The sequence below is a fragment of the Lissotriton helveticus genome, chromosome 3_1 (genome assembly GCF_964261635.1).
Source record: "Lissotriton helveticus chromosome 3_1, aLisHel1.1, whole genome shotgun sequence".
Taxonomy (NCBI): domain Eukaryota; kingdom Metazoa; phylum Chordata; class Amphibia; order Caudata; family Salamandridae; genus Lissotriton; species Lissotriton helveticus.
The window spans coordinates 226,340,891-226,357,205 of record NC_136061.1 but is presented as its reverse complement, the minus strand read 5'-3'; the positions used below and the strand labels follow the sequence as shown (position 1 = coordinate 226,357,205).

The window sequence follows — 16,315 nt, the reverse complement described above, 5'->3', positions numbered from 1 at the left end:
CCAATTTGCACTGCTTAATTTGAGCTGTTGCTGGCAGGTGGGGCCCACCAGCACATATTTTCCTCATCAAGTTGGACCCAGAACAAAAGAGAATGAGCATTAAAAATGCAATACGTCTCGCCTTTCATTAAAGTAAAGACATTTGCTTTGCTATACAATACCATTAGCAAAGCAAATGCGAGACCTATTGCACATGGTCAGCGACTAGCTGCCGCCCCCCCCCCCCCCAACCGGCACCCAACACCCAGAAACGTGGACACGAGACTTCCTTACTTTTTGGAAGGCGGGCGCTAGTCGCCCGGCCGTATTTATTAAGATATGAAATTAAAAAAGGTTTTAATTGCATGATCAACAATTTATACAAAAATCAGCAGGACATTAGATACAAATTTTGTCCACAAGTTTGAGAGCCTGACCTTAACAAAAACTCTAATACATGTTGTTTCCTAACCGAGTCTAACATCCTCATCTTGATTTTTGTACATTTCTGGCCATATGGCAAGGTCACTACCGGTGTCAGGTCCTACAAGCTGCGCCTCCCCTAGAGACGTGCGCATGCGCAGTGTTACCCCGGGAATTGCCCGGTCTACGCCCTGAACTCCATTTACCCACTAAAGGAGGGCCCTTACTCTGCGCCATCCGGTGGCGTCATGAGTATACGCGCGCGGGGTGGCTACCAGCCTAAGGAAAGCGTGAACTACTCCTACCCGCGCTCCTTTGCAGCATCAATTACCTTGCCCCTGGAGTTTTAGGAGTGGCCCGCAGGCCCCTCCCCCTGGGCGGGAACCTCCATAGGATGATGCCCGCCCCCTCAGACCTCAAATATGTGCTCACCGATAATGACCTTACCGCATGCCCCATACCTAATAAATACGACGACATATGGGAAAAAATTCTAAAGGACAGCTACACTGGCTAATAAATAACAGCATCACCGTACAGCTACAAAGGGAAAAAAGGCCTAAAGACACTTGGCATCAAAGAAAAAGTACTTCACACACAGTTTGCTAAAAGGGGAAAAAATTCCTAAACAAAAAGCATCATCAAAATATACCGACAGATCCATTTCTACTACCATGTAAGACATGTGGACAGTACCTTCGCAAACTTACCATTAAACCAGACATAATGAATGCCACAAGACTTTTGTTCCAGGGGATGGTGGGTGGGAAAACAAAGAAGCCCCGAGCGCGGGGCACACGGTGCTGTGAGGGAGCGTCCAGGGACAAGGGGGTCTCCTGGGCGCTCCCCACCTCTTTATTCTCAAGGGGCCAGGCGGGGGGGGCACGCCCCCCCCGGCCCGCCCCCCCTGACCCGGACCTTCTACCTGGTATCCGGGTCAGGGAGGCCGCCGGCCAATCGGTGGTGGGTCGCACCCACCAGGGCCCGCCCCCACCACCGAGAGACACCAAAGGGGAACGGGGGGGAGACGGTCGCCGCGCCGCCATGCGTGCGGGGGGGCCGAGGGCCCCCCCTTTTCACATGGTCAGCGACTAGCTGCCGCCCCCCCCCCCCAACCGGCACCCAACACCCAGAAACGTGGACACGAGACTTCCTTACTTTTTGGAAGGCGGGCGCTAGTCGCCCGGCCATATTTATTAAGATATGAAATTAAAAAAGGTTTTAATTGCATGATCAACAATTTATACAAAAATCAGCAGGACATTAGATACAAATTTTGTCCACAAGTTTGAGAGCCTGACCTTAACAAAAACTCTAATACATGTTGTTTCCTAACCGAGTCTAACATCCTCATCTTGATTTTTGTACATTTCTGGCCATATGGCAAGGTCACTACCGGTGTCAGGTCCTACAAGCTGCGCCTCCCCTAGAGACGTGCACATGCGCAGTGTTACCCCGGGAATTGCCCGGTCTACGCCCTGAACTCCATTTACCCACTAAAGGAGGGCCCTTACTCTGCGCCATCCGGTGACGTCATGAGTATACGCGCGCGGGGTGGCTACCAGCCTAAGGAAAGCGTGAACTACTCCTACCCGCGCTCCTTCGCAGCATCTATTACCTTGCCCCTGGAGTTCTAGGAGTGGCCCGCAGGCCCCTCCCCCTGGGCGGGAACTTCCATAGGATGATGCCCGCCCCCTCAGACCTCAAATATGTGCTCACCGATAATGACCCTACCGCCACAGGCCAGCATTGTTAACCGACGATCTGGCCTCCCCCTGCCTTGACCTACCCTAGAAAGTTCTCACTTTAGCAAAACCTTTCAACCAGGCCCTGACATTATCATACCACAGGACCTTTCCTTCCTCCGTCAAATGGACTCCCCTCACCAGGTAGAATTATGCACTCCAAATACACCCATGTTGGATCGTCTGCAACCGAGGGGGGGGGGGGGGGGCTCGAAATCATTTGTCCAACTGTGTGTTGATCCTCTTTACCAAGTGATTCAACGCCCTGACCGAGTCCGCCCCTCGCCCCTGCCCCCGCGGGATAAGTTGAGACCCTACTACTATGCCACCCGGGCAAGTCCTGAAGACCCACCCGCAGTGGAGATGAACTCATCAAAGAGTATTCGCTCCCAAGTTTGGCCAAGTCATTCCCCCCCAGGTGAAGTATCACCACTGATGGGGGGTCGGGCTGCTGAGCTAAGAGTCCCTGAAAGAAGATCCTGGCTGACCAAGGCACAGACCCCGAACCAGATCTCCCCTGTCCCGCGTCCAGCCTGTTCCTTGTGCTGGGACGTTGTAGCTCCTCCACTTCTGGTGATGAATTCCTCCCCTGCGTCACAGGTTTGAGAAACTGCAAGAACCAGGAAAAGACCAAGAAAACCTGGGTGACAATTCCCACTTCCACCTTAGGGAATGGGTAGCACTTACACCTGCCAGCACTACTTGTGCCCTTGGGTGTCCTCTTTCTTGACGTATGCTTCCCTTTTGACGTCCACCCGCTGCTGATGTTGCGGTGTGGAGCACCCCTCAGATATCCAGCATGGACCCAGCCGTGACTGACGTAAGCATCCCTTGGGCTGTCCACCTGTTGCAGCTGTTGTGATGTGGAGCACTCCAGATATCCACCATGGACCCGGCCACACATAAATGGAAAAGATAAACACAAACCATTAGTGTTTCTGGCGATAACTGCTTTTCACGTGCTAGTCTTACATTGCCATCACTTGCTACGTTTTAGATACGATTAGCGCCAGCTGCATACTCATTGACACTTCCGACTGTAAGTGTTAAGCATAGCCTCAGTTTGTGTCCCATGTAGTGTGACTGAATTAGTGTTACGGAGAGTGCCCTGTAGAATGACCTTTATTAGGAATAATATCCCGTGCGCAGTACAGTGACCCAGTGGCAGTGCCACAATATCCCGTGTGCAGTACAGTGACCCAGTGGCAGTGCCATGGCACATTTATGGCTACTAAAAATTCTGCTGTAGCCAGGACATCACCTCCTATTCCTTATTGTCCACCCACGCCTTTAGGCCATAGGGTCTAGGTTTGAAAAGGCCAGTCTGTTTGCCAGTGCAGCATCTAGGGCTAAAAGGATTAGCACAGCCCTAACTATGCCAGGCTGTAAGCTGGCCCAAGGGCCTTCTACGCTCGCCCCTTTGGCTTCTGGTAGATATCATCCTAGGCAACCGTACATGAATACACGCATCCCCAGAACTATGTGATGCCGCAACTAGGCTCTTGGGCACCTTCTAGGTGTGACAGCAGGGTGTGTCGGATTATCAGGACCCCAAGTAATCTTTCTACAGGCTCTAGGCCCTGTCTCTATGCCATTTGTGGTTCCCCTACCACTTTACTGATATATGGCTTTGGTACACCCCTAGAGCTCAACTATCTGGTGCTAAATTACTGTGTGCTATATAGGGTTACAGACAGTAATTATTCGCCTCTAATCTCATCATAGGCTCAACGTATATTGTGCCAATTTACTTGTGTGTTAAATAAATTTACTGACTGTAATGTCTTGCCTTTAGCCTCGTAGAGGAACTAAGGGGATGTGTTTAGAACAAATACATATATTTGTTATACACCTGTTCTCTTTCCATTTACTCAGTCATGAAATTATAGACTGGTAAAACAAGCTGCTCTACATTCCTTCAAGACTTAGCCTGAAGGCTGCACGCGATACAGCTACCGCTAGGATAGCTTTCTAATAAGGTTGACTTTAACCTATCATGAAGGGTCGTTTGGACTGGTGCAATGTCCCCCCTTGAATAGTGAACAGCGCCTCAGATGTTGATTACCTCACAATGAAATCAGTCCCTTGCTTGGCTTTCTGCTTTGGCTTACAAAGGAATGTTGGACCTGGGGAACTGGCTTTCACAGTCTCGTCAAGCCCCACCCTTAGATGTGCGTTAATCCCCAGGAGGACCCCAAGAGAAGGGGGGTATACCTTATTCGTGAATGGTTCCACTATTGTTCTAACTATCACCTCAGCAGACACCAATCATTGTAATTCTCGAGTGTCAAAATTTGACTTATGTCAATGGCTGTTCCTTGCGTAAGATAAATAAGCAGCAACTATGGCTTGGATAAAATACTGCAAGTGCCTGGAGGACATCAATAAAGAAGCCCAGGAATTTTACAAAACAAACTGTCTAGCTCAAACCGTTCAGAAGTTACAAAAATGCAGCAATAGATGTTGCCTTGCCATCAAAGGACCTAGCTGTTGCTTATTGCTATATTGAGGTGTTACAGCCCGTACTAATGAGATGGAACCTGTGCACAGACCTGGGAAAACAATGTCGGAGTAATACTATCAGTATCAACAGTTCAAGATCAGCATGTTTGTCAATATTAACACTTACTAGCATTTTAAAATGTTAGGCAACCAAAACAAAGACATTGCTCTCTTGGTACCATGTCTATACAAACTTTTAGCACATACCCACACAACCCCAACATTTCATTCCTGAGGGAGTGTTGAGGATGGAAACACGAGGGAGGGTTGTGGATGAAAACACAAGCCTATGGTCACAGTTGTCCATGGTCTCATAATGTGCTTTACTCCAGAACACCAGTGATGTATAATTACTTTATCCTGTCTGGACATGGCCAGCTCCCTACAAAACCCTTCCAATAACCGCCCATCTTAATAAGCAATTTATTTATGCCCTGCCTCTAAGTAGATTTTTTACTTTATGACAATTCCCAGCAGCCAAACTCCACATTTGTAATGCCTTTGTGTAGCGCTCGTGCAGTCTTAGATGGCTTCAGAGCGCTTACTGTACCGGTCTGGCGAGCAGTAGTCGAGACCATGGCCTAATATACGCCCCGGATGAATGTCAGTTAAAGGGAGTGTCTGGTGCTGGAGGAAAGAGGCATGTGGTGAACTCAAGACAACACTACCTTAGTGTCAAACTCAAAGCCATCGAGGCGGTCGCTTGTTGTGGGAACTATGCTTTGCTTGGACGCACGAGGAAAATTGAAAACTTATAAATGTAGTGTAACAAAACGAAAAGTGCTCTATGGAATACTTTAAATCGGAAATACTTTCGTGTGAGAAACCATACTAAAGTCAACACAACCATGCTGGAACTAACACCCCTCTGGTCGGCCAATAAAGAGTGCTGTCAGTGCCTATGTAGAGTGGAGCAGTTAGTATTGTTCAGCTGCAGCAAGTCTATTCTAAAAAACAGGCTTTGTGCTTATAGCATGGCCTGCATAGTTTATGAGGCAGATGTGTTCAGTGTGAAGTTGTACACGGTTTTCTTCTAGGGGCAATTAGACAACATGTTAAGCTGGAAAGTGTTCCTCGTAAAAACAACACATGATGATTCTCGGACATCATGGATCAAACGAAATATAATAAGGCACCGCGGTTGCTTTGAATAGCAATAGCAACAGACTGATGCAAAGGGAATTATGTTAGCACGAGACCGTACTACCGTATTACAAAACAAACCTATCCCATAACAAATTAATTATCATGTTTTACATCAACTGACAGAAACTGCATAAAAATGCAATGTAAACCTCAACCATGTGTGTTTGCCTTAAGGAGAGAGAGTCTATAAGTGTACCATATCTATCTGATCCGGCGTCTCTTACATTGGGTAGCACCATCATCGCTCTCTAGCTCACTATCAAGGCCCGTGGAATTCTGTGGCAAGGGTGAACTAAATTATTTGACATTCCTGACTAAATTATGTAGTTGTAGTGTAGTTGAGCTTATATAGCGCACAGCTACCCGCAGTGGGTTTCCCAGCGCTTGCTTAGGGAACCCTTCCTGATATTCCCCTGTGAGATAGCAGGGTATCCACAAGGTGAAAGTCAGGCATCCCGCCGCGAGGGGCCGTTGTGGAGATTAAGCAAGCTATTGCCCAGAGTCGCAGAGTGTGAACCCGTGAGTCGAGGAGGCACCGGGGCGAGAATTATCGAGTCCGTGGAATTTTTAGCCCAAGACCCGCCGAGGCGGGGAATTGAACCCTGGTCCAGGACCGATCTCAGCTTCCGGGTCTGCCGCCTCTAACCCCTGAGCCACACTTCTCCACTGAAATTATGCAACCAGAAAAGAAAAATTATATGGCATAGTACGGCACATTCTGTGGCAGTGGTATTTCTCTATTTTCTCATCTTAAATACAATCTGCGCAAAATCCAACTTCATAGCACCAATTCAACACATGACTGCAGCAATCATCATCTGAAATGCGACCCGTTAACTGTATCAAAGGCTCTGCCGCAGTGTGCATTCCCTTCTGGTTAGTAACTCTTGATCCATTTGAACTATAAACAAAATTATTTTTGTCGAAATCTCAAAGTGATGTAGCACATTGTGAATTATGCAGCAAGTGCAGCAATTCCATAATTATATATTAAAGCCTGGGGCCCTGGAAGGAGGAACACATACTTTTAAAGTCCCTTCTCACGAGGTATTGTGGGGATGGCCTAAGTTTGCCAACACGCAAAGCACAAAATCGAAATACTGGGCCGCAGAAAAGGTGTGTCTTGACTTGTCTGTACATCATTGTCTTTTGTGTGGTTTTAAAAAACCATAATCTTACTCCATCTATAAAATAAAAGGCGAATGATAGGAGAAACAAGATACTTGACTAGTCTCTTCAGTTATTATTTAAAACTATCACATCAGCAAAGTTTTTTGTTCACTAATTCTAATAAGTGTTTTCCATCTTCAGATTGAGCCATGGTAGTGTATCTTTCTAGAGAGTCGTAAAATATAGCTCGGAATCCCAGTCACATATATCGAAATCGTTACCTATTGTAGGGCTCTCCAGGGACCAAAGTCTTCAAGAAAGGAGTTAGAGAGGTAAAATACATGCCTATAGAAACTTGCTGGCTTCCAACTGGATGACAAATAATAATGGGAAACAGTACCAGTACTAACTTGTTTCATACGGCGATTGTGCCATTCCTATAAGCATAAGCAATGCAGTTGACCGTCTAACATTATGAATGGGTATCTGAGTGAGCAACACCACGAACCACCATGCCCCCCCCCGGGAGCATTCCTCACGGGGACCAGAGCCAGGGTATTATCACCGCACAGCAGTGCTAAAAAATTAGCCACCGAAAGCACCCCTCTCATGCCGACCCTGTGGCTCGAACCAAACCTGTCATTTATGGCATAATATCTCAAAATAAACAGTGCTCCGGCGATGCATATTATCTTAAAATAAACAATGCTCCGGCGGCGATGCCAGGTATTGAGCCCGTGGCCCTATGGATTCATATCACGCGCCCTACCCCCGAGCTAAATCCATCAACTACCATCACAGCGCCATCTGTCCACGACCTGGAAACAGCATGCTCCACAATGCGTCCCGGGGCATCTTGTACACTTACCCTTCCGGTGCCGATCACGAGAGACTGCAGAATTCGGCGTCGGTCCCAATCCAATACCCCCAGCCGGCCCTCATGACGACAGCAAAAAAGTCCTGGCTTGCACGACCTCGGGAGTACACTGTTGCTGCCCCGAGCATTGTGCTCTCACGTGAACCATCCATCCGCATCTGCAGCTCCTTGCCAGTCCGACGGAGCACCTCTGTAGTCACCCTTTCTTCCTCGGGAATGAACTTTCGAACACGTTCCCGCTCTGAGGCTGAAGTGCGCCCCCTTCGGATGGACTCCGCCCGAGCTGGCCCTTCAGCAGGTGGCCTCTGCTCGCTGCATACCGGGACAAAGGGATCTAAAAAGCCTCTCCGTCCGCCGCCAGGAACCTGAAAAAAGAAAGCGAGAACATTACAAAACAAAGAAGCCCCGAGCGCGGGGCACACGGTGCTGTGAGGGAGCGTCCAGGGACAAGGGGGTCTCCTGGGCGCTCCCCACCTCTTTATTCTCAAGGGGCCAGGCGGGGGGGCACGCCCCCCCCGGCCCGCCCCCCCTGACCCGGACCTTCTACCTGGTATCCGGGTCAGGGAGGCCGCCGGCCAATCGGTGGTGGGTCGCGCCCACCAGGGCCCGCCCCCACCACCGAGAGACACCAAAGGGGAAAAGGGGGGGGAGACGGTCGCCGCGCCGCCATGCGTGCGGGGGGGCCAAGGGCCCCCCCTTTTCATTTTCAATGCTCGTTTCTGTTTATATGAATGATTTGCAGAGTAGAGCGGGCTCTGTAAAGGGGATTCCCCGAAACTAGGAACAATGAAATTGAGCAGCCTGCTTTATGAGGATGATGCTACCTGTTGGACTTAACTTTGATAGGACTACAAAGGCGACTTAACAAGTTAGTACACTACTCAGATGATCACTTTTTTTAAATAAATACCTCAAAGTAAAATTATGCTTTTTAGATATCGGGGATGTAGAGTTAGGAAAAATATGCATTGGTTTTTGGGAAAAGACAAACGATGTAGTGAAGTTGAATCCGTATCTAGGAAACAGTTTACAAGCAAGTGTTCAAGCAGTGATCACATTGACCTGTGCAGAAGTAAGGCAACATCCCCGGCCTCCGCAATCGGTAGACTTTATAAAGGTTGCAGGCAAAGACACTTTGGATATATGTTATCAGTTTACAAAACTTTAATCCCACCCGTTCTGAGTTATGCTTGTGAAACAGTGGGATTTTAGGAGAAGGTAGAAGGGCACATTTGGCGCCAAATGAGTAATCTGAACCGGTGCCGAGAACCCTCTATGCGTAGCATTTTGACAGGAAATATTTGTCTAACTGAAGGGGAAAAGCGTTCTCTTCAGGAACTATAAGAAAGTTGCATTCTTATTTGAAATGGAGCATAGTGGCGTAGGCTCGCTAAAAAAACAAGTTTTCAAAACCAGTACAAAAAAAACAAATTATGAAGTCTCCCGTAAAAGAGATACTGTACAGTGCTCAGTGCATTCCAGTAATGCTATAATAGCAGGGAGAAGTATTTATAAACAGCCCCAACCTTACGTTGTATGGACTCTTCCCCATGTAGTGCACAGAACCATCTTGTTGTTAAGGTTGAACTTGCTTCCCTTACAAATTATAAGAGGGGGTGGGAGGGTTTACCTAGGCAGGATAGACTGTCACCTATGTGGAAGCTAGGTGCAGTGTCTAAATCACGTTTTATTTGTCGATCCCCTATTACAACGTCACTTTTTGAGACCACTGTATCTAAAATACAACATTGCTACAGCCGAGGAGGCCCAAAACTGTCTCTTGGCTCCCCACTCTGAACCAGTGAGTTTCAAAAGGTTTAGCTCTTTTAAGCATTTTTGAATATATTTTAGAGAAGGACTAATGTGATGTGTTTAGGTGTGGTAGGCTGAACAGGGTCCCCTATGGGCAAAACAATGCATATTATAAGCAGAATTTTTGGGTATTTTGCACTATATAGTTGAAGGTATCAGAATATTTTATGGTATGATATGATTTGCACTAACGAAGTTAGGATGGTACCCTAAAGGATTTGAGTAATTGTTAATATATACTTGCGCACTAGCGACATCTTGTATGTTGCTATGAATTTCATACCATATAATAAAATATGTATTTGTGAGCCCTCTAGTATGTAATCTGCATAAGGTACACAGAGGGAAAAATCCATATTACTTTAGAACTAGAATCTTTAGGATTTGTGAAATTGTTATTATACTCTATCACTTGCAGTTTCAACATATTTCATGCTGCTATGTATTGTGTACTGTACAATGAAATCTCTAACAGTTAGGTCTCTACATGTGTTTTGCAATACAGTCCCCTTTGGGTAAAATTCATTTTATATTAGAAATAGAATCTTAGGAGCTTGTCATTTTACAGTTGGAGTCGAAGTATCTAATGGTAAATTCGATTTGCACTGTTAGCTCTCTAATTTAAAGGCCGTGTGAAAATTGGTGATATATCCGCAATCCTGCACTTTTGCCTTCTCTTTTTGCTACTATGAATTTTGTACTGTTTCATGAAATCTGTAATTTGCGAGGTCTGTGCATGTGTTTTATCTTGTTAAGTTCTAGATGATTTGGTATATTGGAGTTTTTTTGTGTACATTTTTATGTGGAACTCTCTGGAGCCCCAATTCATAATAAAATAACCTAGAAAGAAAAATATGCTTACTAAAACTAAGCTGATATACTCTGCTTCGTTTATTTCCCAACTGTCTTTACAGGGTTTCGACTTTTGGCGGGACACTATAGACATGAAATCTGTCTGGGGTACTAAAGATTGTCAGGTTCAGGGAAATGAGGCCCTATTTAGAACATGCCTCATACCACATCAAATGGTTTTCCTAAGCAGGACTGTGCAACAGACTTCCTTTCTTGGACTAGCCAAGATCAAGGAATTGAACACACCTCGGATTCCATCACTTACACACTTTGAGGGTTGGCAAAACTATACGCTAAACAGTGAGGATACATCAGAAGCCAGACTACACAATGGTTCTTACAATTCATCAGACCCCAATTGGATGGGATTGTTGATTTGGCCTATTGACACAAATAGGTGTCAGTCAAGATTCAAAGAGGGGTTCAGTATCCTTAGGCATGATCAGCACTATACACAAATAGAACACTCGGATGGTGAAATCTTACAAGACCAAAACGACAAAAACCTAACATACAAGTATTAAGAAAAAGGTCTTTAAAAAAGTTTTAGCAACTTAGTCCAAAGAAAACTATGGATGCGTGATTTCTTGAAAAGTACCTGTTTCGACAAAGTTCACCAAGTCAAACAGCTGCAGCGATGAGAAGCGTCGAAAAACAAAGAGATGGGTCGTTCACGAGACCTTCATGGATGCGATGGTTTCGCTGTACACAGGGGAGCGATGCGTCTGGTCCGGTCGGTAGAGGGAAGCGATGAGACGATTCGGAGACTATTCCGATCCGCGGTTAAGGAGTCGGGGAAAACTTACCGCACAGGGACGATGCGTGGAAATCCGGAATGCGGCGGCAGCGAGCAGCGCTGCGTAGACCTTTTCATTCACATCTTTAGTAAAATGTTAATAAATTCTGAGCTCATAGAGCTTAAAATTATTTTTTCTATCTTATCCCTATTGGAGGATATGCTTGTAAAATTTTACAAAGCATTCCCCATTCGGTCCTATGCCGCAAGATAGCCTTTCAAATAGTGAAATACTGCCAATTTCGTTTTTCACTATCAGGACATGTTACACACATCAGTACATGTCCTACCTTTTGCATACACTGCACCCTGCCCAGGTGGGTACCTTGGGGCTACCATAGGGTTGTCCTATATGTAAGAAAATGTAAGGTTAGGGCCTGGCAAGTGGGTGCACTTCCCAAGTCTACATGACAGTTGGCAAACTCCGCATAGGCACTGCAGTGGCAGGCCTGAGACATCTTTTCAGGGCTTCTCATGTGGGTGGCACAATCAGTGCTGCAGGCCCACTAGTACTACTCGATTTACCAGCCCGGCACACTCAGTGCACTTTACTAGGGACTGACCAGTAAATCAAATATGCCAATCAGGGAGAAACAATCATGTCAACAATTTACACAGAGAGCATATGCACTTTAGCACTGATCAGCAGTGGTAAAGTGCCCAGAGTCCTAAAACCAACAACAACAGGTCAGGATAAAATAGGAGGCAGAAGCAAAAAGTTTGGGGATAACCCTGTAAAAAGGGCCAAGTCCAACAACATACATAACTGGATTAATATACTCTGTACAAAAGTCACCGCTATCTTCATCCTCGTGCGACAGGGCTACTTTGCATAATTACAATTATTGATGTAGGCTCATTTACAGAATCGTACTCACAACATATCAATTGTGGTAGAAACCCCAAGGCTACCTTTTTGGTACAAAAGAACTGCACCTTCACTAGGTAGCTAGAGGAGACTCGTATACGCTGACACGGACACTGAGGTCCCTGCCAGCTGAGGCTTCAACACGCAGCGCATCCTTTGCAGGGTGTCCAACTCGTGACCAAGACAGGGTCCTTCATTCTCTCCCATTTGGTAGTGGGCTTGGCTCTATCCTAGGGGATTATTGGCTTTACACCCTCATACATGCTAGGTACAATGAGGTACACTCAGGTAGGGTATGCATAATAGGAGCATGCCAAGATTACAGTTTTTAATACATGCATGCATATATTCATTGCTTAACCACCATGGTAGAAACTATTCACTCCTTCTTAAGGTTCAGAGGCTTATACTGGCCCTGTGAGCTAGCTAGTCTTTAGGCGGACATATCCTGTGGGGTGTCCGGAATCAGTCTAGACACCAATCCCTTAGTTTATGTTGTCCAACAAATGCGTAGATTCCATGTATTATTAGGAACTACACAACAGACTGTTGAAGAGGGCAGTTTTAAAAAATTCCATCGCCTCCGAGGAACACAAGAACCTTCTACAGTTTTCCCAGGCAGGTGGCAGCAGTGATGTAGTGGTGGTTTCTGCTCTCGACAAATGATGTAGATGCACATCTGTCAACCTTCCAAAAGTATTACAATGGCTCTTTTTCCCGATGCCTGCAATACCGTAAAACACTGGATTTTCCCCAATTCGCCTGGGGGCCGTTGTACCACAAAAAGCACATGGGCTTGTTATACCAGCTTTTTATCCCACAGATAATTTCAGATAAGGCTAGGCAAATGACACCCGGGACACAATAAAGATTGTCAATGACCCATGTGATTATTCCCATAAGGAAAATTGTACTTACCTTGTAAGAATAAGTGGCATGTAGTGCTGTACGCTAACATGTTGTGCTTACTTACACCATCGAGAAATGGGCTTGGATGTGTATAACTTTTTTCTTCAGAAAAAGTTTTTTCCAAGTCAATGGACCAGGTGACACCATCTATCAGTGGTAAAGCGGTTACATGGCCCAAATTAATGTACATGCTGTGCCCATAGTCCATTTCCATTTTGGTAGAGTAGGGGCGAGAAGGTGATCTCTACTTTTCTCACACAGACGTCACAGTTGGGTTGCCTGTGTGAATCTTAGTTACTGTGAATCCCGCCACTGTTAAGAAGACTTTCAATGCTAGACATCTGTTCAAATAGATCTATAAGGTGAGAGCTCCATGTGCCAGAAAGAGAAGTTATGGGGAATTTTATCTCCCACCTATTCTTCCAAACCCAGCATCTAGCGCCATACTGTTGTAAGCCATGCAACTTGTGATAAAACTTGCAAAGATTGCAGTTCAGGCGTGAACCTAGTGACTTTTCACCAGGCAAGCGATGCAGAGATTACGTGGGTTAGCTGAAAAAAAATAGCTGACAAGACACATATGGCTTAAACTGCAGTACCAAGACAGCGATGCAGCTGATGTTTAATTTAGGGAGCCCAGATATATGCTTCCATGTGGCTACATATATTTTAAAATGTATCTTTGCATGGAAATCAATTGTTGTATGAACTTAATACATGGCACTGACTTATATGCACTTTATATTGCTAATTTCCACATGTATTTTTAGACGAATGTACCAATATGCACTTTATTATAGCCAATTTGCACATGTGCCGGAAAACGAGTATTTTATATAGCATTGCTGGTATTTGATAAATTAGAGTCCGATGTAAATCAATGATGTACATGCAATTTTATTCTGAAATGTTGCTATATGGTTATATTTATATATACCGAATAAAGCACTTTGAAATTGAATTGGCTTAAACTAAAGCCTTACAATATAAGCTGCTGGAGTGGAAGTAAGAAAGACTAGGAGAAATTATCAAGAAAATGAATACAATTCAAATGAAGAATATCCAACTGAAGCCCACATCAGGTACTCACTAACCAAAAGAGATTAAGGGTTCGATTTAGAACATAAGTTGATGAAAAAAGAAACTGTAAGGGTGTACAAACGCCAAGGAAAGGGGTGCATTCCATTAACATGGCACATATGTATCAATGGACTGATCTTTGAATTAACAGCTTTTGAAACATTTTATAGCATAGTACCCACAAAATTCGGAAAGAGCTAGTACATAAGAAAGTGAAAAATTACAAATAATGTTAAAAATTTAGCAGCACCAGGAGTTGTAATATGAAAGCAGTCTGGGTTATCTACCTTGTGTGTAACACCAACATTTCCAATCTTGGTATCATCTTCTGATCCGGCATCCAGATTTACTTTAGGTTCTACCAGGGATGATAAGATGTTCTCCGCTATCATTTTCACCTGCATTTGCAAGCACATTTACGTCATTTAGTCACTTCTGTTAAATGTCATTTAAAAATTATTCCAAAAACAAAATTAATTAACCAAACAACTGCACAGTGCCTTACCAAGCTGTGCTATGCTAGGTTGTTTATCTACCTATTAAACTAAACCTTAGTTGATGAATATTTCGGAATTACCTGTAAAATCTTTTGCATGCGACATAAAACAAAACAGCAAAACTCCACCATGTCCATTTGATTTAACACGTTTAGATGTTACCCCAAAAACTTTATGCACACTTTTTGAAGTAAGGTTTTCATCAACAAATGTTATTTTTACAGCATGGATGTTTCCAGTGCCTTGTTAGGTTATTGCTTTCAGGAACTAAAGCTGGAGTAACAACGGTGGAAGGGTATCATGAGATGGGAGGTCATGAGATTGGAGGTCTTAGACCAACAGTCTAAGACCTCCAATCTCAGCGTGCAGGAGAGATGAGCAGATGAATCTATGCGTCAAAGGGTTCCCAGTAGAAACTAGAAAAAGGTTAAACATAGGCACACAAACAAATTGGTGAAGACCAGGCTACAAGTGGACTGACCCCGGGAAACAGTACAGCATTGATCCTATATATGGATGATTTTGAGCGAAGATTTATCCTTGATGAAGCTGGGACATGTTTCACACGTGAGGTTGTCGCACCATTACATCAATGATCTCTTCTTCATATGGCAAAGTAATAAAGATTAAATCGAGCTTTTTACTGGATATCTTCATGTAAAATTTACTGTACAGATTTCGTTTTTGGATAAAAGTATATGAAGGAACAATGTACATCAGACAAATTAACTTTTGCACTACAGTATTTACCACCCGTAGCAAAATATTATGCCTTCAGAGTAACTGTATATTTATATGCAACTATTAGGTGAATGCAAAAACAAAAACAAAAAAAAAAGAATTTATGGATAGGTGCTACCCCATTTTGAACTTTACAATTTTTTTTATTTTTTTAAAAACAATATTAAAAAAGTTAAAGAACTTAGATGTATTTTTTTTTCAGAATCAGGAACGTTTATCAATAGCAACATCGGAGCACAACAAACAATGAACAGAGAATTGTGTTTGTATATGTGTGTCTGGTCAGATCCCTTTTAGTAGGATGATGCTTAATCGTATTTGACTTAATTGGCCAATACTAAATGTTGCCAAGTCACAAATGTTGGAAAGTCAATTGATTGTAAAAGGGCAGAATGGAAATCTCCGAAATGCCCTGGTACAGACTGTTTTACCAATTAATAGGATTAATCATTTTGTGCTGTTTTTCTGTGTTTAACGTTTGTTATAACAGTTGAAATAATAAAAGATGTATTGTTCTTGACGACAATGTGGATCTCTGTGATTATTTAAGACTACCAAATTCAATAAAAATTAACCCTGGGCAAAGCACTACGCTACGCTCGCGTAGTTTGCGAAGTTTGCGCTACTTCGCACTACGCGGATTGCACGCAGCACAGTGCAAACACGCGTAGAGTAGTGCAGCGGTAATTTTTTGCTTGCTCGCGGTCCTCAACATCAAGTTGGCGACCGTGAGCAAGCAAAATGACATCCGGAGAGACTTTTTCCTTGTTGGTGATCAGCAACATCAAGTTGCTGATCGCGAGCGTGGAAAATAAACCTCCCGGCGAGATTCTCAATGCGGGGAGGTCAGGTTTCTCATTGCGAGCTGTCGCGTATGCTCGTGACCGCTCGCGATGAGAAACTACCGGTCCGCGTTGAGCTAGCTGCTGCTCGAGTTAAAATCTACTAGAGCGGCAGTAAAAGACAGCTCGCACTGTG

General features: G+C 44.6%; 1 protein-coding gene across 4 annotated transcripts in view; it reads right to left on the bottom strand.

The window, feature by feature from the left end:
• The window catches only part of LRWD1 (leucine rich repeats and WD repeat domain containing 1), a 262,211-nt gene that overhangs the window by 129,723 nt on the left and 116,173 nt on the right, over nucleotides 1-16,315 (bottom strand). For 2 of the 4 annotated variants that reach the window (XM_078679669.1, XM_078679668.1), the window contains one exon: nucleotides 14,387-14,497. The exons of the other annotated variants lie outside the window; for them this stretch is intronic. In XM_078679669.1, coding sequence (XP_078535795.1) covers nucleotides 14,387-14,497 — 111 coding nt within the window. The remainder of the gene's footprint in view (nucleotides 1-14,386; nucleotides 14,498-16,315) is intronic. 4 annotated transcript variants of the gene reach the window in all.